This window comes from Amblyraja radiata, chromosome 39 (genome assembly GCF_010909765.2).
Source record: "Amblyraja radiata isolate CabotCenter1 chromosome 39, sAmbRad1.1.pri, whole genome shotgun sequence".
Classification (NCBI taxonomy): domain Eukaryota; kingdom Metazoa; phylum Chordata; class Chondrichthyes; order Rajiformes; family Rajidae; genus Amblyraja; species Amblyraja radiata.
The window spans coordinates 5,167,957-5,191,847 of record NC_045994.1 but is presented as its reverse complement, the minus strand read 5'-3'; the positions used below and the strand labels follow the sequence as shown (position 1 = coordinate 5,191,847).

At 50.4% G+C, this 23,891-nt stretch overlaps 1 protein-coding gene across 10 annotated transcripts in view; it reads left to right on the top strand.

Annotated features, from left to right (window-relative positions):
* The window catches only part of LOC116967394 (fibroblast growth factor receptor 1-like), a 156,235-nt gene extending 132,594 nt beyond the window's left edge, over nucleotides 1-23,641 (top strand). For all 10 annotated transcript variants that reach the window (XM_033013907.1, XM_033013911.1, XM_033013914.1 and 7 more), the window contains 6 exons: nucleotides 334-524; nucleotides 8,310-8,432; nucleotides 16,709-16,779; nucleotides 17,809-17,946; nucleotides 19,506-19,611; nucleotides 23,035-23,641. In XM_033013907.1, coding sequence (XP_032869798.1) covers nucleotides 334-524; nucleotides 8,310-8,432; nucleotides 16,709-16,779; nucleotides 17,809-17,946; nucleotides 19,506-19,611; nucleotides 23,035-23,211 — 806 coding nt within the window. In that variant the 3' untranslated portion in view covers nucleotides 23,212-23,641. The remainder of the gene's footprint in view (nucleotides 1-333; nucleotides 525-8,309; nucleotides 8,433-16,708; nucleotides 16,780-17,808; nucleotides 17,947-19,505; nucleotides 19,612-23,034) is intronic.
* Nucleotides 23,642-23,891: the final 250 nt, after the last annotated feature.

Sequence of the window (23,891 nt, the reverse complement as noted above, 5' to 3'; positions counted from 1 at the left end):
CGGGCAGCATCTCTGGAGAGAAGGAATGGCCGACGTTTCGGGTGGAGACCCTTCTTCAGACTGAACACTATTGCCGCTGATCTATGATACTATAGAACTTTATTTATCCCAGGAGGGAAATTGATCTGCCATCAGTCATAAAACACAAGATGCATGAAAGATGAATTAGAATGAGGGGTGGGGGATGGGGGGGGGGGGGGGGGGGGGGGGGGTAGGGTCAGTCTCAGTCTACCCTACGACAGAAGGGGGAGGAGTTGTAAAGCTTGCTAGCCACAGGGAAGAAGGGTCTGTGTGTGAGTGGTGCGTTGAATTGACTGAGATGTTCCCGTGCAGGTCCTTTGTACGTGATCGTTGAGTTTGCCTCCAAGGGAAACCTGCGTGAGTACCTCCGTGCTCGCCGCCCGCCTGGCATGGAATACTGCTACAACCCGACCCACATGCCCAACGAACAGCTCTCCTTCAAAGATCTGGTGTCCTGTGCTTACCAGGTCTCCAGGGGCATGGAGTACCTGGCCTCAAAGAAGGTAAGCTTCTGCTCCCTACATTCAGGGTACGATATAATAGAACTTTATTCATCCCAGGAGGGAAATTGGTCATAAATCACAACAAGATACATGGGATCAAAGTGACGAGTGGAAGTGATTGGGGATGTGCAAAGATTGGGGATGGGGGGAGTCAGTCTCAGTCTACCCCACGTCAGGGGGGGGGGGGGGGGGGAGTTGTACAGTTTGATAGCCATGGGGAAGAAGGTGTTCTGTGCTGCATCTTGGTGGAACCAGTCTGTTGTTGAAGGTACCACCAGTGTGTCATGGAGGGGGTGAGCTGTATTGTCTAGGATGCTCCGCAGTTTGAGGAGCCCCCTCCCCTCCAAGACCAACCTCCCGTGAATCCAACTCCAACTCCAACTCCAACTCCAACTCCGCCCCCAGTACGGAGCCGGCCTTCCTGATGAAGAACCAACCGTAACTCCAGCAGCACGGTTGTGCAGCGGTAGAGTTGCCACACTACAGCGCCAGGTACCATGGTTCGATCCCACCTACTGATGCTGTCTGTACGGAGTCTATACTTTCTCCCCGTGACCACGTGGGTTTCCTCCGGGTGCTCCGGTTTCCTCCCACATTCCAAAGACGTGCGGGTTTGTAGGTTAGTTGGCCTTGCGTCAATTGTGAATTGTCCCCCAGTGTGTAGGATAGTGCTAGTTGGTGATCGTTGGTCGGCGTGGGCTTGATGGGCTGAAGGGCCTGTTTCCACACTATATCTCAAAGACTAAAGTCCAAACCTGTTGTTCTCCCCATCATGTGTATATTGGACCATTGAACCACAAAGATGCCCATCTGACATGTCTACCCATATGGTGGGCACCTGCCACTGGAGCCAACCCAAGATGGGATCTGGGACTTCAGGCTTAGTTCTGGTTTTTGCCCAATATAGTAAACCCTTGCTATTAGGGGTCTCTTACTAACTGGATTTGGTTAGAGTGGACGTATCTACCGACCTTCACCGCCGGGCCAGGCTGCCGGTGCCAACCCCGGCCTGCACCGCCACCCCAGCCACTTCCAGACCAAGCCCGCTACCCACACACCTCCCTTGCCGCGTCCAGATCCCAACCCTCACCGATCCTCCAGCCACCCACAGTCCACGACCACCGGCTCCGCCGATCCTCGTCTCTCCCCCAGCCGCCAGTCGATCTGAGTCTGAAGATAGTCAACCCACAACATCACCCGTCAATGTTCTCCAGGGATGCTGCCTGACCCGCTGACTTACTCCAGCACTCGGTGTCCTTGTGTGTATTAGACATCATCTGCAGTTCTTTGTTTCCACTACTTTAGTTTAGTTTAGTTTAGAGATACAGCGCGGAAACAAGCCCTTCGACCCATCGGGTCCGCGCCGACCAGCGATCCCCAAACATTAGCACTATCCTACACCCACTAGGGACAATTTTCACATTTACCAAAGCCAATTAGCCTACAAACCTGTACATCTTTGGAGTGCGGGAGGAAACCGAAGATCCCGGAAAAAAACTCACGGGGAGAACGTACAAACTCTGTACAGACAGCACCCGTGGTCTGGATTGAACCCGGGTCTCCGCCGCCCCATTCGCTGTAAGGCAGCAACTCTACGGACACTCGGCAATAACGGACACCATTGCCCCCACTGCTCTGTCATAACCAGGGTTTACCGTATTAGGTTTTTTGATCATTGATTTTTTTATTTTTGCATATTTCTTATATCATTTCTAGAGTACTGTGTTTACAAACCTGTAGTGCTGCTGCAAGTAAGAATCTCAATGTTCCATTACGGTAAATCACTCTTGACTAGACAAGACATCTTGGACTGGCACAAGTCTTTGGACAAAGACCAACAAAGGCTGGCTGCTTCTAGATAAATAACTCAGCTCTGCGGCGAATTGGGCCTGTAGATGTATAATGAATGCAGTGTGTTGAAGATAAATCTACTTATTACTCATACATCTGCCAATCCCTCATCTCCTAAAAAATATTTTTCTGCTTCTTTTTTGTCACCACAATGTAATCCGCGCGGTCCAGATGTCCGGGCCTTGCAGTAAAGGCTTCTGTCTAAATTGTTCTCATTTATTTCAGTCTATATTGGGTGATCCCGTGAGGCTACATGGCCTAGTTCTAGGCTATTTTTCACACAAGGAGGGACTGGGAACTGTGTATATCACAGTAGGTTAACCTATGATGAGCGTTTGTCGGCACTGGGCCTGTACTCACTGCAGTTCAGAAGAATGAGGGGGGACCTCATTGAAACATACAGAATAATGAAAGGCCTGGATAGAGTGGATGTGGAGAGGATGTTTCCACTAATGGGAGAGTCTAGGACTAGAGGTCACAGCCTCAGAATTAAAGGACGTTCTTTTAGGAAGGAGATGAGGAGGAATTTCGTTAATCAGAGGGTGGTGAATCTGTGGAATTCATTGCCACAGAAGGCTGTGGAGGCCAAGTCAGTGGATAATTTTTGAGGCAGAGATTGATAGATTCTTGATTAGTACGGGTGTCAGAGGTTACAGGGAGAAGGCACGAGAATGGGGTTAGGAGGGAGAGATAGATCAGCCATGATTGAATGGCGGAGTAGACTTGATGGGCCGAATGGCCTTATTCTACTATCACTTATGACCTTGTGCATCTTTCTTCAACGCAGTGCAATGTGCAGGGCCTGGCCATGACCCTGGACTGCAATAGTCAGCTCAAGTTTAGTTTAGAAATACAGCGCGGTAACAGGCCCTTCGGCCCATCGAGCCCATGCCGACCAGCGATCTCCACACCCTAGTTCTAACCTACACATACTAGGGACAATTTAGAACGATTTACAATGACCCTCTCACCCCTTAACATCTTACACGTTTGAATATGGTTACCCCTCGTTGTACTAAACGGCAAAGAATACAAAAACCCAAACCGCCCAGCCCCTCTCAGTTTAGTTTAGAGTTACAGCATGGAAACAGGCCGTTCAGCCCACCAAGTCCATGCCAACCATCGATCACATTAGTTCAATGTTATCCCACCTTCTCATCCACTCCCCATACTCCAGGGGCTACAAGCTACAAGCCTGCACGTCTTTGAGAGGAGACCCACAGGGTCCCAGGGAGAATGGGCAAACTCCACATCGACAGCACCCGAGGTCGGAATTGAACCCGGGTCTCTGGCGCTGAGAGGCTGTGGCTCTACCCGCTGCACCACTGTGCCACCCTCTTGATAGGACAACCCTCTCGACCCAGAATGGTCCTAGTAAATCACTTCAGGTCTTGTGTCCAGACATCCATGTATTAAGTCACTTACTGAGTATTCGCGGTGTGGCCTCACCAACAAACCCTCATCTTAAACTCCAACCCCTCACTATAAAAGCCAACATACAATGATTGGCATGACTCGAGAGCCTGAACTATGCAGGCTAGGGCTTTAATCCTCAGAGAGCTGGAGGCTGAGGTGATCTTACTGAGGCGTATAGAATCATGCGAGGAGTGGATACGGTGAATGCACCACCTTTTATCCAGGGTAAGGGAATCAAAGACCAGGGAACATTAGGTTTAAGGCGAGAGAGGCAAGAGGAACCTGAGGGGCAACATTTTCACTCAGAAGGTGGTGGGTATAAGGAACGAGCTGCCAGAGGAGTGAAGACCCGAAACGTCACCCATTCCTTCTCCCCAGGGATGCTGCCTGATCCGCTGAGTTACTCCTTCCAGCATTTTGTGTCTACCTTCGATTTAAACCAGCATCTGCAGTTCTTTCTGACTCGAGCTGCCAGAGGAGGTAGAGGCAGGCAAGATAACCACATCTCAAAGACATTTGGACAGATACATGGGTAGGAATGTTTTAAAGGGATATGGGTCGAATGCAGGCACATGGACTCACTAAGATAGAGCATCTTGGTCAGTATGGGCGAGTTGGGCCGAAGGGCCTTTTTCCGTGCTGTGTGACTATGGTTCTAGACTGTTTGCCTTTTTAACCACTTGTGCTCCTGCCTGCAAACCCTCAGATATTAATCAGGATTTTGATTCCTCTTACTGAGTGCATGATGTCCCATTTCCCATGTTAAACTCCATTTAGTTTAGCTTAGAGATGCCACGTGGAATCAGGCCCTTCGGCCCACCTACACCATGCTAACCATTGATTACCCATTCACACTAGTTCCATGTGATCCCATTCCCAACAAACGGGGGGGGGGGGAAGTTAACCTTTGGAGTGTGGGAGGAAACCGGAGCACCCGGAGGAAACCCACGCGGTCACTGGGAGAACGTGCAAACTCCACACACACACCCGGGTCCCTGGCGCCGTGAGGCAGCGGCACTACCCGCTGTGCCACCCCGACACTTTCCCGAAGAAATCTGTACTAAGTTTAGAGATACAACATCGCACAGAGATGTGATAATGTTCGATAAAGGGCAGGCGTACTTCAATCTCCTGGCTCTCTGGTTCGCTGTATTTCATTTAGAGGTACAGCGCGCTTTACCCGCTGTGCCACCTGTTTGCCAGCCACTTGAGAAAGCCCCCGTCTCACTGGCATGTGGTGCCATACTCTTGGTATGCAGCCATCTCCATATGCATGGAGAAGGTGTTGGCTTGGACGGGGTGTTAGTATAGCTGTCTCACCCACTACCCTGTCCCCCTCATACCTTACAATGGAAAGAAAAGTGCCATTATGCACTTTGGTGAGAAAAGGAAAACAACAAAATATTTTGAACATGACGAGGGGACTGGGAGATGTGTGGATTCAGACAGAATCAATATTGGGCCCAGCCACCAATTAGTCTATGTTATTTTTTATTGCAGAAGAGGTTTACTGAAAGAGTAATTTATGTGCAGCATTAGTTCTGCCACATCTGGAGTACTGTACACTGTTTTGGATTCCATCCTTAGAACAGGATTTACTTGACTTGAGGGAATGCCGCGGAGAGACTGGCTGGAAAGAGTGTCTGGGTTTTCGGTTGAAACGTTTAAACTAAGAATCACTTGGGTTGCTTTGCGGAGAGATTGAAGAGTTTAGAATCTGCAGATCAAGTTTCCGAGTGTTGTCTCTTTAAAAGAGGTGGAATTTCTTCTCCCAGAGGGCTGTGAATCTGTGGAATGATGTCACATGGTGACCATTGAGTCTATCCAAAGGTGAGATTGGTTGATTTGTACAACGGCCATTGTTCAAGTAAAGGGGATGCATTCCTGAAACGCATTCCATTGTGCAGATGTTCATAAAAGCAGAGGGCAAGGCATATGGTTCCACGCAAGGAAACGACACGCTTTTCATCTCGGCGAGATATGGCGTGGAACCCTAACATTCAATGACGTTACGGTGAAAGTCCATGAATTAGTGTTGATTGTGTGCAGGAGATATGGAGATCGGGCTTTTGGGAATTGTGCTTTGAAGAGGGTGCAGAATGCAGAAGAGAGGCGTTACGGAGGCGCAATGGTAGAGTCGCTGCCTTACAGTGGTTGCAGCGCCAGAGACCCTGGTTCGATCCTGACTACGGAGTTTGTACGTTCTCCCCGTGACCGCGTGGGTTTTCACCGAGATCTTCGGTTTCCTCCAACACTCCAAAGAGTCTGTGGAATTCTCTGCCTCAGAGGGCGGTGGAGGCAGGTTCTCTGGATGCTTTCAAGAGAGAGCTAGACAGGGCTCTTAAAAATAGCGGAGTCAGGGGAGAAGGCAGGAACGGGGTACTGATTGGGGATGACCAGCCATGATCACATTGAATGGCGGTGCTGGCTCGTAGGGCCAAATGGCCTACTCCTGCACCTATTGTCTATTGTACAGGTTTGTCAGTCAATTGGCTTGGTAGAAGTGCAAATTGTCCCTAATGTGCGTAGGATAATGTTAATATGCGGGGATCGCTGGTCGGCATGGAATTGGTGGGCCGAACTAAATGAAAATATAAAGATAGACCAGAAGGCAGAATGACATTTCGGGTCAGCACCCTTCTGCCTGGAGAAGGGTCCCGGCCCAAAACGTCACCTATCCATGTTCTCCTGAGATGCTACCTGACCCACTAAGGTACTCCAAAGATAGACACAAAATGCTGGAGTAACTCAGCGGGACAGGCAGCATCTCTGGAGAGAAGAAATGGGCGACGTTTCGGGTCGAGACCCTTCCCCACAATTTGTATAAACAAGCTGATCTTTGATTCTACATCACTAGAATGCTGCCTGGATTAGAGGATATTAGCTATAAGGAGTGGTTAGACAAAGTTGGATTGTTTTCTCTGGAACGCCAGAGGGTGAGGGGACATCTGATCGGAGCATATAAAACTGAGGCAATAAACAGTCACAACCTTATTCCTAGGTCAAAGGGTATATCTTTAAGGTGAGAGGGGCAAAGTTTAAAGGAGACAAGACCAAGGGGGACCCGTTGGGTCCCGTCCCCTCAACGCGCGGTTGCGAGGGGAGAGTGGCCTGCGGCGTCACACACACACTAACCACCCCCTTGATATTATATTAATATTATTCATTCTCTCCTTTTACCCCATCCCCGCCCTATCCACTCATGCATAGCCCCCAACTAGAGAGGGAGAGAGAGGGGGCAGAGACAGAGAGAGAGGGCCAGAGACAGAGTGAAGGGGCAGAGACAGAGAGGGGCAGAGACAGAGAGGGAAGGGGGGTAGGGAGAGAGAGGGGGGGTAGAGAGAGAGGGGGCAGAGACAGTGAAGGGGCAGAGACAGAGAGGGGGCAGAGACAGAGAGAGAGGGCCAGAGACAGAGTGAAGGGGCAGAAACAGGGGGAGAGGGGCAGAGAGAGGGGGGGGGGGGTAGAGAGAGAGGGGGAGGTAGAGAGAGAGGGGGCAGAGACAGTGAAGGGGCAGAGACAGAGAGGGGCAGAGACAGAGAGGGAAGGGGGGTAGGGAGAGAGGGGGGGGGTAGAGAGAGAGGGGGCAGAGACTGAAGGGGCTGAGACAGAGAGGGGGCAGAGACAGAGAGAGAGGGCCAGAGACAGAGTGAAGGGGCAGAGACAGGGGAAGAGGGGCAGAGAGAGAGAGGGGGGGTAGAGAGAGAGGGTGGGGGGCAGAGAGAGAGTGAAGGGGCAGAGACAGGGGGAGAGGGGCAGAGAGAGTGAGGGGGGGGAGGGGCAAAGTTTAAAGGAGATGTACGGCGTGGGTTTTCTTTACACAGAGGATGGTGGGTGCCTGGAACAAGCTGCCAGGGGTGGTGGTGGAGGCAGATCCCATAGTGGTGTTTAAGAGACGTTTAGATAAACACAGAGATATGGTGGGATGTGGATCATGTGCGTGTAGAGGAGATGAGTTTAACCTGGCGTCATGTTGGCACAGGCATTGTGGGCTGAAGTGTGCAGGAAGGAACTGCAGATGCTGGTTTAAACTGAAGACAGACACAAAGTGCTGGAGTAACTCAGCGGGTCTGGCAGCATCTCCGGAGTAAAGCAATAGGTGACGTTTCGGGTCGAGACCCTTCTTCAGACTGAGAATCATGGGAAAGGGAAACGAGAGATATAGACGGTGATATGGAGAGCCAATGGGCCTGTTTATGTGCTGTAATGTCCTGTGAACAGGCTGAGGGGCCGAATGGCCTATACTTGCTTGCAGTTGGCGTAACGTTGTTTAACTGGATGACCACGCGGTAGATATGGACCGGTCGCTGGCCGGAGTCTCTCGCAAGCTGCGGTCAGCAAGTCCACGGTTACATAAGGTCATAAGGAATAGGAGTAGAATTAGGCCATTCGGCCCATCAAGTCTGATCTATCTCTCCCTCCTAACCCCATTCTCCTGCCTTCTCCCCATAACCTCTGACACCCGTACTAATCAAGAGCCCTCGGTTACCATGGTGACGTGCCTTCCCTTGCCCACAGTGCATACACCGGGACCTGGCAGCACGCAATGTTCTGGTGACGGAGGAGAACGTGATGAAGATCGCTGACTTCGGGCTGGCGCGAGATATCCACCACATCGATTACTATAAGAAGACGACAAACGTGAGTGTCTGGCGTGGGGGCGGGGGCGGGGCGGGGCGGAGCAGGGGGTCCCATTACTCACCACCCCCATGGGCGTTGATGTTAATGGTGGCGCAGCGGTAGAGTTGTTGCCTCACAGCTCCAGGGACCCGGGTTCAATCCTGATAACGGGTGCATTCTCCCTGTGACTGCGTGGGTTTTCTCCGGGTGCTCCGGTTTCCTCCCACACTCCAAGGATTTGCAGGTTAGTTGGTCTCTGCAAATTGCCCCTAGTGTGTAGGATCAAAACTGGGACAACGTGAAACTAGTGTTCCGATAATCGTTGGTCGGTACAGATTCAGTGGGCCGAAGGGCCTGCTTCCATGCTGATTCTCTAAACTAAACTAAACCAAAGATCACACCAACTTGCATTTGGATCTCCTTTTTTGTTCATTTTTTAATATTTTCATTATCCCAAACTGCCCTTGAGAAGTTGATTATAAATATTTCCGAAGCATCTGTTGGAAAAATCCTCATCCTTGTGCCGCTCCCTGGTCTATCTCTCTCTGAAGTCTCATAAGTTCATCAGTGATTGGAGCAGAATTAGGCCATTCGGCCCATTAAGTTACGGGCCGTCACGGAGGCGCAGCGGTAGAGTTGCTGCCTTACAGCGAATGCAGCGCCGGAGACACGGGCTCGATCCTGACTACGGGTGCTGTCTGTACGGAGTTTGTACGTTCTGCCCGTGACCTGCGTGGGTTTACTCAGAGATCTTGGGAGACTGGGCTTGTATTCAGAATTTAGAAGGATGAGAGGGTATACAAAATTATAAAAGGACTGGACAAGCTAGAGGCAGGAAACATGTTCCCAATGTTGGGGGATTCCAGAACCAGGAGCCACAGTCTAAGAATAAAGGGCTATTTAAAACTGAGATGAGAAAAAAACATTTTCACCCAGAGAGTAGACAAAAATGCTGGAGAAATTCAGCGGGTGAGGCAGCATCTATGGAGCGAAGGAATAGGTGACATTTCAGGTCGAGACCCTTCTTCAGACCAGAGAGTTGTGAATTTGTGGAATTCTTTGCCACAGAAGTCAGTGGAGGCCAATTCACTGGATGAATTTAAAAGAGAGCTCTGGGGGCTAGCGGAATCAAGGGATATGGGGAGAAGGCAGGCACGGGTTATTGATTGTGGATGATCAGCCATGATCACAATGAATGGCGGTGCTGGCTCGAAGGGCCAAATGGCCTCCTCCTGCACCTATTGTCTATGTTTCTATACCAAAGACTAGTGGGTTTATTGGTTGATGGAACTGTGTAAAATTACCCCTAGTTTGATGGGAGTGGATGAGAAAGTAGGATAACATAGAACTAGTGTGAACGGGAGATCGCTGGTCGGCGTGGGCTCGGTGGGCTGGAGGGCCTGTTTCACGCTGTATCTCTAAAACTAAAACCTTGGGCTGATGCTTTATAAGAACAGAAGATGATATTGAAACAAGAAGACAGCGGGGGGGGGGAGCGATTGAGGGGGGGTTGCTGAGGGGATGTCTCCCTTATAACTGTCCCGTATTAGCCGGGACATCCCATATTTTGGCCTTTTGTCCCTTATTTGGGAGTGAGAAAGTTGGCAACTCCACTTATGGAGGAACCTGGAACCAGGGGCTATAATAGTAAGATTAAACGAGAACTTACCAGTTTGAAGTTTGATCTGTATTTTATGAGGAGTTACGATGAGGGATTCCGTGAAGAACCGCTCAGCACGCATGCGCGGCATACTTCAAAGCAGCGGTGTGGAATCACAGATAGACACAGTTATTGAAATAAACATAGTAAAGAAAAGGAGACATCAGTTTGACCCATATTATTGAGGGTGGGAGCGGAGGGCACGTAATCCCTCATCGTAACTCCTCATAAAATACAGCTCAAACTTCAAACTGGTAAGTTCTCGTTTAATCTTACTATTTTACTTCGGAGTAACGTGAGTGACTACGTGAAGACTTCAAAGCTCTGTGATTTCAAACCGTGTAACAGGTATTACTTCACTCACTGCCGAAGTCCTTGAGGGAGGAAGTGTGTTATCGTAATCAACCAATGAATCTGTTTGTAGAAAAACACAATGGTATTTTTTAACAATAACAACAAAGAATTTAAATTGCTCCCCTGGGCTTAAATTAAATATTTGCAGTCTGTAAAAAAATTTCTGCAAATAAAGCAGGTTTTGCCAACGGCTTATTATAAAATTTCTGAACGGTCTTTCACCCGACCATCCTGCTGTAGCCAGGATGTGGTCTATAGGCACGTCCATTCTTTTGGCCGTCGACGTGGATGCTGCCCTGGTGGAGTGAGATTTGTACATGTTAGTGTTTATCCCAGCAGCTTTTAGCACCTGCTTGAGCCATCGCGCAATGGTTTGGCTCGTCACCCGACCATAAGGTTTTTTATGACTGACCCACAAGGCTTTTCCTCTCCCTTGAATATCTCATGGCACATAACCGTGGTTCTGGCGGGTAAGCCCGGAATTCCACGACTGGATTAGGTGTTCCTGGTCTGCTCTGTTTGATCTGGATAACGACAGAAATCTGGTCTGGAGCTGTGTGCATGCTGTCCAGTCGCAATAGGTGTAGTGACTGGACCCTCTGTGCAGATACAAGTGCCATCAACATGAGTGTTTTGAGCATAGATTGTTCCAGGTTGAGGGATCTGGCTGGTGGCCATCCCCTGAGGTATGTCAGGACCACACTGACATCCCATGTATGCGTGTACCTTGGTCTAGGGGGTTAGAGTTGTAAATACCCTTCATTAGTTTGACCACCAGCGGGTGGGACCCCATGGCCTGTTGTCCTGGAGCTGGTTTTAAATAGACAGGCAGGGCACTTCTAGCTGTGTTGATGGCTCTGTAGCTGAGTCCTTCATCATGGTGAAGGTTCGCCAGGAATTCCAGTACGTTGGTAACTGTAGCGGTTGAGTAGGTGGTCCCTGTATCCAAGCAGTACTTCTCCCATTTTTTGATGCTGGACAAGTGCTGTATTTTAGTGGATGTTCGGAGGGATACTGACATGGTGTCGACGGTTTGTTCTGATAATCCCAGTCCCAGAAGTGGTTTGTGCAGAATCTGCAACCCAGGAGATTGAGTTTTTCATGGCACGGGTGACTTGTGCCCGACACTGGGTGTTAATAACTCTGGGTCACTGGAGAATACCATCGGAGTTTCAACAACCATGTCATGGAGTATTGGGAACCATGGCTGCGTAGGCCAGTCGGGTACTATCAAAATACCTGAAGCAGAGTCCATTTGTATTGTGCGTAGTATCTGACTGATGAGGCAGAAGGGAGGAAATGCATAGAAGAAGAATTTCCCCAATCCAGCGCGAACGCATCTACCGCTGCTGCCTCAGGGTCTGGTTCCCAAGCGACATACATAGGTACCTGGTGATTTAGCCTTGATGCAAATAAATCGATATCTGGCGTGCCATATTGCTTGATAACTTTTGCAAATTTTTTGGGGTTTAACATCCATTCGATGTTGTCATTAAATTTACGTGACCTGGTGTCTGCTACTGTATTTAGCTTACCTGGCAGGTAAGTTGCTGATAGCCAAATATGTCTTTCGACACACCATTGCCAAATTGTGTTGACCAACTTGTCGCATGATACCGATTTTATGCCGCCCATATGGTTAATGTAGGCCACCACCGTAGTATTATCTATTTGTAACCGTACATGCAAGTGATGCATATTTGTGCATATGCTTTTAAACCATAAAAGTCACCCAACATCTCTAGATAATTAAGATCAATGCTTGCCATGAAGTATCCTTTGGAAATTAGTTGTTTGGCAGTAACAAACGTTTCCATTTTGAAATGTACATACTTAACAAACATATTTAGTGAAGTTAAGTCAATGATGATGCGACATCCACCATCTTTTTTGGGTTTAGTGAATATATTTGATACGAATTCCAAGGGTTCATGTTTTGTTTTTCAATGATACCCTTTGTAATTAGTCTCACCAGTTCAGCTTGTCCCTCTCGTTTTTCTTTAACGGAGAGGGAAAATACCCTCTGGGGTGAACGTTGAACTGGTGGCAATCTTTCTAGTATGAATTGTATTTTGTATCCACTAATGCCATTGAGTATATACTGATCACTCGTGATAGACTCCCGTGCTTCTTTAAACAGGTGTAATCTCCCCCTGTTAGTATTAAGCCCCTATTTTCTATACGCTGGTAGGAACCAGACCCACCTACCTCCATGGTTATGGGTATTTCTTCTGTTTCCTGCCGGTCCAACGAGTCTTGCACGTTGTCTGACGTGGCGGTGATGTTGGGGGGTGGCGCATTTTCCATGGGGTCCGCTCTGGGCCCTGGTCTAAAGAAGACATCCGGTGATAGAATGCGGACCCCGAGCTTTCACCAGTCCCATATGGTAGACGTCGACTGGTGGACGCGATGGGGTGCTGCTGCTTGGGAATTATTGTTTTTGGTTTGCTCGTCCCGGGGCCTGCCCTCATGAGTCCGAAAGTTTTTTAAGGCCTCTTCCATCCTTCATATGCTTTGTGAGGTTTTTGCCAAAGAGCAGTGGGTCTGGCTCAGTGGCTGGGGTATGTACAACCCCACAAATTTAGGATTTTATGGCAGGTCTTATGATTTGTTTACGAAGGTTGTGGTCATCTCCGTATTTGTCCACGGAACGAGCAAACGATGTGATGGCTGACGTCAGGAGCCTGAGGATCCGCTGCAGTTTTAGCTCCTGGTTCCGAATATTTGCCCCAACGTGCCCCCAGTTTTGGCTGTTTACAGCCGGCACTTTAAGGGACTCACAGTTCTCTGGAGCTGTATACGTTTCTAAGGCCTCATTGACCACCTGCTCCTGCAGGGGCCTGTTGGAGAGGTGGTTAATGCTGGCCGCTAGTTTAGGCTCTAATGGCCTCCTGCACGTGGGGTTGCCACGTAGCGGTCCACCACACCTAGCTGCTCTTCCTGTTCCTGCACCCCTTCCATACTCCCGAGATCTTCAGCCATACTCCCGAGACCTTCTTGACCAGCCGAGTCCTGGTCACCAAAGCTACCCTCGGGTAAGGAGGAAGCAATGGGCAGTGCGCAAGGCACTGTGGAGGGAGTGCCTGAACTCCCCCTGCAATAGCGCCCCTCACGAAGCGCGTCTCGCTGGAGCTCCTGCTCCAGGAGCCGCTCCAAGCGGCTGTCTCTTCCCCGGGCGGGTGAAGAGACGTCCCCGTCCGACAAGTCGGAAGCCACCAGCCGGACGCTTCTTCGGTAGCTTTACATCCAGCCCGCTGCTCAGGCGCTAGCGGGACTGGGCTCGGCACGGTGTCGGGGATAGTGGAGCGCCCGGTAAGCGGTCCTACCGCCTGTTGCTGCCCCCCCCCAGATGGAACGCTCCTCCGTGGAGTCGAGCGGGGGACAGGTTTGTCCAAGAGCCTTTGTTCTCTACCTGAAATAAAGCAGAAGGTTCCCTGTGAAAGAAAACCCGACCTCAGGGTACTTACCTGACGGTCCGTTCTTTCACCCTGTAGCGGGAGCGCCTGACTCCCGATTCGGCCGCTGTTGCACTGCTGAACGCAATGCCGCGCATGCGTGCTGAGCGGGCTCTTCACGTAGTCACTCACGTGACTCCGAAGTAAAATTGCAGAATAGGAGGTCACTGCTTCAGGTGGAGATGAGGAGGAATCTCCCCGACTCTGACAGCATTTGACGGCCTGTATTTGCTAGAGTTTAGAAGGATGAGGGGACACCTCTTTGAAACGTACAAAATGATGAAGGGCTTGGATAGAGTAGATGTGGAGAGGATGTTTCCACTAGTGGGAGAGTCCAGGACTAGAGATCATAGCCTCAGAATTAAAGGATGTTCTTTTAGGAAGGAGATGGGGAGCCTGAGGGTGGTGAATCTGTGGAATTCATTGCCACAGAAGGCGGTGGAGGCCATGTCAGTGGATATATTTAAGGATATATATATATACATAGATTCTTGATTAGTACGGGTTATGGGGAGCAGGCAGGAGAATGGGGTTAGGAGGGAGAGAGAGATCAGCCATGATGTACTTGATGGGCTGAATGGCCCAATTCTACTCCTATCACTCATCATCTCATGATGTTTGGAGACCTCCACCGCGTGGAAAGGTGGCAGAGGGGTTTTGTGTCCGTTGGTTACGGGGAAATGGTGGGAAAGTGGAGCTGAAGCCACGATCCTGTTAGGCATGGTCTCATCAATCGACAGAACTCCTTCATTGGGCCAAATGGCCAAATGTTCCTGCATCTACTCTGCTTTCACTCTGCCGCTATAGATGCTGCCTGGCCAGTTGACCCTTCCTTTGTAGACACTGCCTGACACATGACCCTTTCTCTCTAGTCGCTGCCTGACCGCCTGACTCTTTTCCATCATATGTTTCCCTCTGTGGATGCTGCTGACTGCCTGACTCTTTAGATCTCCCACCCTTTACTATTGCCCTAGATGATGCCTGACCTTCTCCACTGTTGATGCTGCCTGACCTCCTGATTATTTCTCTGTGTTTCGCACTGTAGATGCTGCTTGACAAGCTGACTCCTCCTCTATTGACCACTGCCTGCCCAGCTGGCTATTTGCATCTTATGTTTTTCACTGTGGATGCTGCTTGACCAACTTACAGTTCCTCGATAGCCACTGCCTGCCCGGCTGGCTATTTCCATCACATGATTTGCACTATAGATGCTGCCTGACCCTCTGTCGCTCTGTAGATGCTGCCTGACCCAGCTGGCTATTGCCATCATGTATTTATCTTCTGCTGCTGCGTGAACTGTCTGTATCGCTCCGGGCAGAAATACATTCTCAGGCTGATGAAACATAGAACAGTACATCACAGGAGCAGGCCCTTTGGCCCCAGTGTCTGTGCCGGACATGAAGCCAACTCTTCATGTTCAAGAGGAACAAGAGGAGTCGAGTATAGGAGCAAAGAGGTCCTTCTACAGTTGTACAGAGCCCTAGTGAGACCACACCTGGAGTATTGTGTGCAGTTTTGGTCCCCTAATTTGAAGAAGGACATTCTTGCTATTGAGGGAGTGCAGCGTAGGTTTACAAGATTAATTCCCGGGATGACGGGACTGTCATATGCTGAGAGAATGGAGCAGCTGGGCTTGTACACTCTGGAGTTTAGAAGGATGAGAGGTGATCTTATTGAAACATATAAGATTGTTAAGGGTTTGGACACGCTGGAGGCAGGAAACATGTTCCCGATGTTGGGGGAGTCCAGAACCAGGGGTCACAGTTTAAGAATAAGGGGTAAGCCATTTAGAACTGAGGCGAGGAAACACTTTTTCTCACAGAGAGTTGTGAGTCTGTGGAATTCTCTGCCTCCGAGGCGGTGGAGGCAGGTTCTCTGGATGCTTTCAAGAGAGAGCTGGATAGGGCTCTTAAATATAGCGGAGTCAGGGGATATGGGGAGAAGGCAGGAACTGGGTACTGATTGGGGATGATCAGCCATGATCACATTGAATGGCGGTGCTGGCTCGAAGTGCCGAATGGCCTACTCCTGCCCCTATTGTCTATTGTCTTACCTGCCTGCACATGATCCATATCCTTCCATTCCCTGCCTATCCATGTGCCTATCCAAAAGTCTCTTGTACGCCACTATCGTATCAGCCTCCACCACCACCCCTAGCTGCCCGCTCCACCCTCTGTGTGAAAGAACGTAACCCGCATATCTCCTTTAAATTTGCCCCAGCCAGAGGAGGTAGTTGAGGCAGGTAGCGGCGTTTTGACAGGTGCATGGATAGGAAAGGTTTAAGCTCTGGGTCAAATGGCGGCATGTGGGACCAGTGTATGTTGGTCGGCATGGGCAGGTTGGGCCGAAGGGCGTGTTTCCACGCTGTTTGACTCTAGGAATCTCACCTTAAACCAAGGCCCACCAGTGTTTGGCATGACCATCCTGGGGGAGAAAGGCTCTGACTGTCTACCCTGTCTGTGCCACTCACTGTTGTATGTACGGGGGCTTTGCCCTTATGGTGGCGCTGCGGTAGAGTTACTGCCGTACAGCGCTTGCAGCGTCGGTGACCCGGGTTCGATCCTGACTACGGGTTATGTCCGTACAGAGTTTGTACGTTCTCCCCGTGACCTGCGTGGGATTTCTCCGCGATCTTCGGTCTCCTCCCACACTCCAAAGACCTACAGGTTTGTAGGTTAATGGGCTTGGTGTAAGTGTAAATTGCCCCTAGTGTGTAGGATAGTGTTAATGTGCGGGGATCGCTGGTTGGTGCGGACTCGGTGGGCCGAAGGGCCTGTTTTCACGCTGTATCTCTAAACTAGACTGAAGGTGTCGCTGTTATCTTTCAGGGTCGCCTGCCTGTGAAGTGGATGGCTCCTGAGGCCTTGTTCGATCGTATCTACACCCACCAGAGTGACGTGTAAGTAGAGGTGTCTGACTGACCTGCCGGGGGTAGGGGTGAGGGGACGGGGGGGGGTGTGGGGTGGGGAGGGGGGGGGGTGGGGTGGGGGGGGGGGGGGGTGGGGTGGGGAGGGTGGTGGGGGGTGGGGTGGGGAGGGGCGGTGGGGGGTGGGGGGATGTAAGGGGGGGGAGGGGTGTACTACCCGCGTGCCCTGTCTCTCTGCTAAAAGAAAACCCAAGAACATAGCTTTAATGAGTACGGCGTTTGTACGTTCTCCCCGTGACCGCGTGGGTTTTCTCCGGGTGCTCCGGTTTCCTCCCACACTCCAAAGACGTGTAGGTTTGTAGGTTATTTGGCTTCAGTAAATTGTCCCTGGTGTGCTGGATAGAACTAGTGTAGAGGGTGATTAAAGGGGGTTGGTGTAGACTAGATGGGCCAAAGGGTCTGTTTCCACAGTGTATCTAATGTCTGGAGCATCATAGTGTGTTAGTTTAGTTTACTGTCCCGTGCACCCAGCAGAAAGTGTACATGATTAGAATCGAGCCGTAAAGTTTAAAGTAAAGGGTGGCAGCGGTAGAGCTACTGCCTCACAGCGCCAGTGACCCGGGTTCGATCCTGACTATGGGTGCTGTCTGTACGGAGTTTGCACGTTCTCCCCGTGACTGCGTGGGTTTTCTCTGAGATCTTCGGTTCCCTCCCACACTCCAAAGACGTGCAGGTTTGTAGCATATTTGGCTTGGTGTAAATGTAAACATTGTCCCTGGTGGGTGTAGGATAGTGTTAATGAGCGGGGATCGCTGGTTGGTGCGGACTCGGTGGGCTGAAGGGCCTGTTTCCGCGCTGTATCTCTAATCTAAAGTGCAGATTGCCCAGCTCAGCGGGGTGTGTGTGTGTGTGTGGGGGGAATCGCCTGCTCTCCCCTGGGGTCAGGGGTCGGGAGCCAGTGAGGTAGGTGGAATAACAGCGGAGCCAGGCAGCATCTCTGGAGAACATGGATAGGTGACGTTTCTTCACTGCTCTTCCACCTCCTGTGGTTTGTTGATCCAGCTGGTCGTTCGGAGTGCTGCTGTGGGAGATCTTCACCCTGGGAGGGTCCCCCTATCCCGGCATCCCGGTGGAAGAACTCTTCAAACTGCTCAAGGAAGGACACCGGATGGACAAGCCCTCCAACTGTACCCAGGAGCTGTGAGTACATAACCACTATTGCTATTGCTTGATATTGAGGGAGTGCAGCGTAGGTTTACAAGGTTAATTCCCGGGATGGCGGGACTGTCATATGCTGAGAGAATGGAGCAGCTGGGCTTGTATACTCTGGAGTTTAGAAGGATGAGAGGATATCTCATTGAAACATATAAGATTGTTAAGGGCTTGGACACGCTGGAGGCAGGAAACATGTTCCCGATGTTGGGGGAGTCCAGAACCAGGGGCCACAGTTTAAGAATAAGGAGTAAGCCATTTAGAACGGAGACGAGGAAAGTGTGAAAACGCACACCTCCAGATTCAGGGACAGCTTCTTCTCAGCTGTTATCAGGCAACTGAACCATCCTACCACAACCAGAGAGCAGTCCTGAACTACTATCTACCTCATTGGTGACCCTCAGGGATAAGCCATTTAGAACGGAGACGAGGAAACACTTTTTCTCACAGAGAGTTGTGAGTCTGTGGAATTCTCTGCCTCAGAGGGCAGTGGAGGCCGGTTCTCTGGATGCTTTCAAGAGAGAGCTAGATAGGGCTCTTAAAAATAGTGGAGTCAGGGGATATGGGGAGAAGGCAGGAACGGGGTACTGATTGGGGATGATCAGCCATGATCACATTGAATGGCGGTGCTGGCTCGAAGGGCCGAATGGCCTACTCCTGCACCTATTGTCTATTGTCTACAGGGCGCGGAGGGGAGGGGGGGGACTGAACTGTGGACTGGTGCCCCTTGTCCTGGGTTACGTCCGTGCCGGGGTGGAACTAGAGAGGGACTATGCGCTGTCCACGGGCACTCTGGGGGATTTCCGGGACCGCTGGGCACCGTGGGGGGTGGAATATTTCCTCAATAATGATGGGGAAATAATCATTTAATATGCAGTAGTTAAGAATATTTGTTTAGCTTTGTATTACGGTGGTGGGTTTGTTTGCACTGTACATACCATTTTTGGAAATGTGTAAGAAAGAACTGCAGAAGCTGGTAACATTGAAGATAGACACAAAGTGCTGGAGTAACTCAGTGGGTGCGGCAGCATCTCTGGAGAGAAGGAATGGGCGACATTTGGGAAACGCCACCCATTCCTTCTCTCCAGAGCTGCTGCCTTTTCTCTCCAGAGTTACTTCATTTTTTGTAATCGAAAGCTTTTGTAATAGATTTATGTTAAAGATAGCAAATATGGGGAGAAGGCAGGAACGGGGTACTGATTGGGGATGATCAGCCATGATCACATTGAATGGCAGTGCTGGCTCGAAGGGCCGAATGGCCTACTCCTGCACCTATTGTCTATTGTAAATAGTTGATTAAATTAAAAAAACTGGGACAGAACCGTGTGCAGTATGTGGGGGGGGTCGGGGACAGAACCAGCAATGGAGGAGAGAGAGAGAGCGTTCGGGCAGGGAGTGGGGGGATTGCTTTTTTCCCTTAACTCCACCCATCATCGCGTTTGAGTTTGAGTTTCAGGTACAGTGTTATCTGATGGGGAAGCTTTGTGCTGTACCTCGGTCCATGTGACAATGGTAAAGCTGAATCGAGCCCCTCACCTCCCACCCAGGTACATGACGATGAGAGACTGCTGGCACGTCATGCCTTCCCAACGCCCCACCTTCAAGCAGCTGGTGGAAGACTTGGATCGAACCCTGGCCATTACCTCGAATCAGGTGAGTCCACCACGTGTGCAGCTTTTTCAAATTTCTGTATCAAAAATAATGAATTCAATTACTATCGCGATACAAAACAAAAGTCTCGACCCGAAACGTCACCTATTCCTTCGCTCCATAGATGCTGCCGGCCTCACCCGCTGAGTTTCTCCAGCATTTTTGTCCACCTTCCATATTACAAAACCACCAAATTATTCAATCACACACTAAATTTCCAACCAATGTTACTATCCCTCTCGAGTACCACCCAGCAGCGGCGTAACCCCGGAAAAGGGGCACGTATCCTGCTCGGGCACATGCTGCTTCCGCCTGGCACTGTGACTCGCGGATGGCCAGCTTGGCCAGGCCTAGGAGCAACCCAACCAGGACATCTTCGGCCCTGCCCGCTCCCTACATCCCAACACCAGTCCTCCCTCCGGGTCGCTAACAGCAGAGCCGCTCCTCCCCCCTACGGACCCTCGGTGGAGTGGGGGTGCTCCTTGCCCCGCTGACACTGGCTACAAGGGCCGCTCTACTGGTCCCTACCACCTGTGTAGCTTCGGAAGGAGGCGGGAGAGAGCCCATTGTCGCACACAAATCAGCCACCCATTTTGGGAACAGTTCCATCTAAGGCCGCAAGAAATTACAGAGAGTTGTGGACACAGCCCAGACCATCACACAAACCAACCTCCCTTCCACTGACTCCATCTACACCTCACGCTGCCTCCGCAAGGCCAGCAGCATCATCAAGGGTCCATAATGCAGGGAATAGAGGGATATGGGTCATATACAGGCAGGGGCGAGTAGTTTAACTTGGCTTCATGTTCGGCACGGACATAGTGGGCTGAAGGGCCTGTTCCTGTGCTGTGTTTAGTTTAGTTTAGAGATACAGCGTGGAAACGGGCCCTTCGGCCCACCGGGTCCTGGCCCACCAGCGATCCCCGCACATTAACACTATTCTACTAGGGTCACATTTTACATTTTTACATTTACCAAGCCAATTAACCTACAAACCTGCACCTTTTTGGAGTGTGGGAGGAGACCGAAGATCTTGGAGAAAACCCACGCAGGTCACGGGGAGAACGTACAAACTCCGTACAGACAGCACCCGTAGTCGGGATCGAACCCGGGTCTCCGGTGCTGCATTCGCTGTAAGGCAGCGACTCCACCACTGTGCCACCGTGCTGTTCAATGTGAAAGCAACAAACCTGGGCAGATGGTGGGATGGGGGGGGGGGGGGAAGGTGTTCAAAGCCTGGGAGAGTTTAAGGGACATCTGCCCTCTGTACCCAGCTCACCGCTCTCAGTCACTGACACTGCAGCAAGGGACATTTCCATTTGCATTCATCGGTTTCGCAAACTAATATTTGGGAAAGGGGAAGGGTTGTTTTTCTGCCTCGTGAACAGAGTGGTTCCAGAGAGGAATCCAAGTGGATTAACTGTACGTCTGTGAGATGAGAGAGTGAGACTGCACTGTTCTGAGGTTGCTGGTCTCAGCCAAACCACTTCAGAAAGCCTAGTGGAGGTTCCTGGCTAGTCAGCGGCTTAGTTTGCAGAGTTAATTCATGCTTTTGATGTCTCCTTTTCACACCTTACCCTTCCATATCTCCGTGTCTCCCTCTCCACCCCCTCCCCCTCCACGACTCTTAGTCTGAAGAAGGGTCTTGACCCGAAACATCGCCCGTTCCTTCTCTCCAGAGATGCTGCCTGTCCCACTGAGCCACTGGGGATCTGTCGCCCCTGTGGCTATCCGACTGTTGTTGGGTAGACTGAGACTGGCTCCACCCCCCACCCTACCCCCTCCCCAAATCTTTGGACATCCCCAATCCTTTCCACTCGTCACTTTAATTTCATGTTTACATATAATAACCATATAACAATTACAGCACGGAAACAGGCCATCTCGGCCCTACAAGTCCGTGCCGAACACTTATTCTCCCCTAGTCCCATCTACCTGCACTCAGACCATAACCCTCCATTCCTTTCCCATCCATATACCTATCCAATTTATTTTTAAATGATAAAATCGAACCTGCCTCCACCACTTCCACTGGAAGCTCATTCCACACTCTCTGAGTAAAGAAGTTCCCCCTCATGTTACCCCTAAACTTCTGTCCCTTAATTCTGAAGTCATGTCCTCTTGTTTGAATCTTCCCTACTCTCAATGGGAAAAGCTTATCCACGTCAACTCTGTCTATCCCTCTCATCATTTTAAAGACCTCTATCAAGTCCCCCCTTAACCTTCTGCGCTCCAAAGAAGAAAGTCCTAACTTGTTCAACCTTTCTCTGTAACTTAGTTGCTGAAACCCAGGCAACATTCTAGTAAATCTCCTCTGTACTCTCTCTATTTTGTTGACATCCTTCCTATAATTAGGCGACCAAAATTGGTCTCACCAATGCCTTGTACAATTTTAACATTACATCCCAACTTCTATACTCAATGCTCTGATTTATAAAGGCTAGCATACCAAAAGCTTTCTTTACCACCCTATCTACATGAGATTACACCTTCAGGGAACTATGCACAGTTATTCCTAGATCCCTCTGTTCAACTGCATTCCTCAATTCGCTACCATTTACCATGTACGTCCTATTTTGATTTGTCCTGCCAAGATGTAGCACCTCACACTTATCAGCATTAACTCCATCTGCCATCTTTCAGCCCATTCTTCCAGATGGCCTAAATCTCTCTGTAGACTTTGGAAATCTACTTCATTATCCACAACACCCCCTATCTTAGTATCATCTGCATACTTACTAATCCAATTTACCACACCTTCATCCAGATCATTGATGTACATGACAAACAACAGTGGACCCAACACAGATCCCTGAGGCACCCCACTAGTCACCTGCCTCCATCCTGACAAACAGCCATCCACCATTACTCTCTGGCATCTCCCATTCAGCCACTGTTGAATCCATCTTGCTACTCCTGCATTTATACCCAACAATTGAACCTTCTTAACCAACCTTCCATGAGGAACCTTGTCAAAGGCCTTACTAAAGTCCATATAGACAACATCCACTGCTTTACCCTCATCAATTTCCCTAGTAACCTCTTCAAAAAATTCAAGAAGATTAGTCAAACATGACCTTCCAGGCACAAATCCATGTTGACTGTTCCTAATCAGACCCTGTTTATCCAGATACTTATATATATTATGTCTAAGTATCTTTTCCATTAATTTGCCCACCACTGAAGTCAAACTAACATGTAAATTGCTAGGTTTACTCTTAGAACCCTTTTTAAACAATGGAACAACATGCGCAGTCCGCCAATCCTCGGGCACTATTCCCGTTTCTAATCCCTGTCTTGTGTGTTTATGACTTTCGGCGGATCTATTTCCCTCCTGGGATAAAGAACGTTCCATGGTATTGTTGCTCCAGTGTTTTTCCTGCCTCTTTAAGTCACCGTTTTGTCTTGTCTGCTCCGGTCCTGCAGGAATACCTGGACCTGTCGGTGTCTCTGGACCAGTATTCCCCCAACTTCCCGGACACCCGGAGTTCCACCTGCTCTTCCGGGGAGGATTCCGTCTTCTCCCACGACCCGCTGCCGGAGGAACCGTGCCTCCCCAAGTGTCCGGGCCGCGCTAACGGTGGGCTGAAGAGGAAGCATTAAAGAGGCGCGCCATCTTCGTGCGCTACAGCAGAGCCCACCCACGTCGCCCCCCACCCCACTCCCCTCCCCTTCCCCCGACAACATTCCATGAAGCCAGCCCACCTCGATGGATGGATCCGACCACATCTCCCTGCGGCTCCTCGCCTCCAGCGCCTCCTCTGTTGGGAGGCCACCATGTTTCTTGCCCGCTCCCCATCTATGGCTCAATCACCTCGTACAACAGACGAGAGAGGGGGAGGGAGAGAGAATGAGAGAGAATGAGAGAGAGAGATGCGTCGATCAGAAACCTCCTGGCCCCCGACAGCTGGAGAAGCGGCCGGTGGAGAAGGCGGGTGCTTTGCTAGTACACGTGCTCTCGGCCCCCCACCCCCCCCCTTCCTCTCCTCCTCCCCTTCCCCTGCCATTAACACAGCCTGTCGACCACAGGAGGCTTATCACACAAGTGGGGTGCAGAGTGGAAATGGGGGGACAGTCCTTCCCCTTGGGGCAGGTGGGTATCTGCCCCCTCCACTCCAGTCACCTTGTCCCCCCCCCGCCCGGTGAAGCTGGCGCGGTGGGCAGACAGCGCTGAGCTGACCCTCTATGCCCGGGGGGCAATGCCAGCGTGCAGGGTGAACGAGAGAGAGAGAGAGAGCCTTGTAAATATGGCCAAATATGTATAAATATAAATATATTTACAT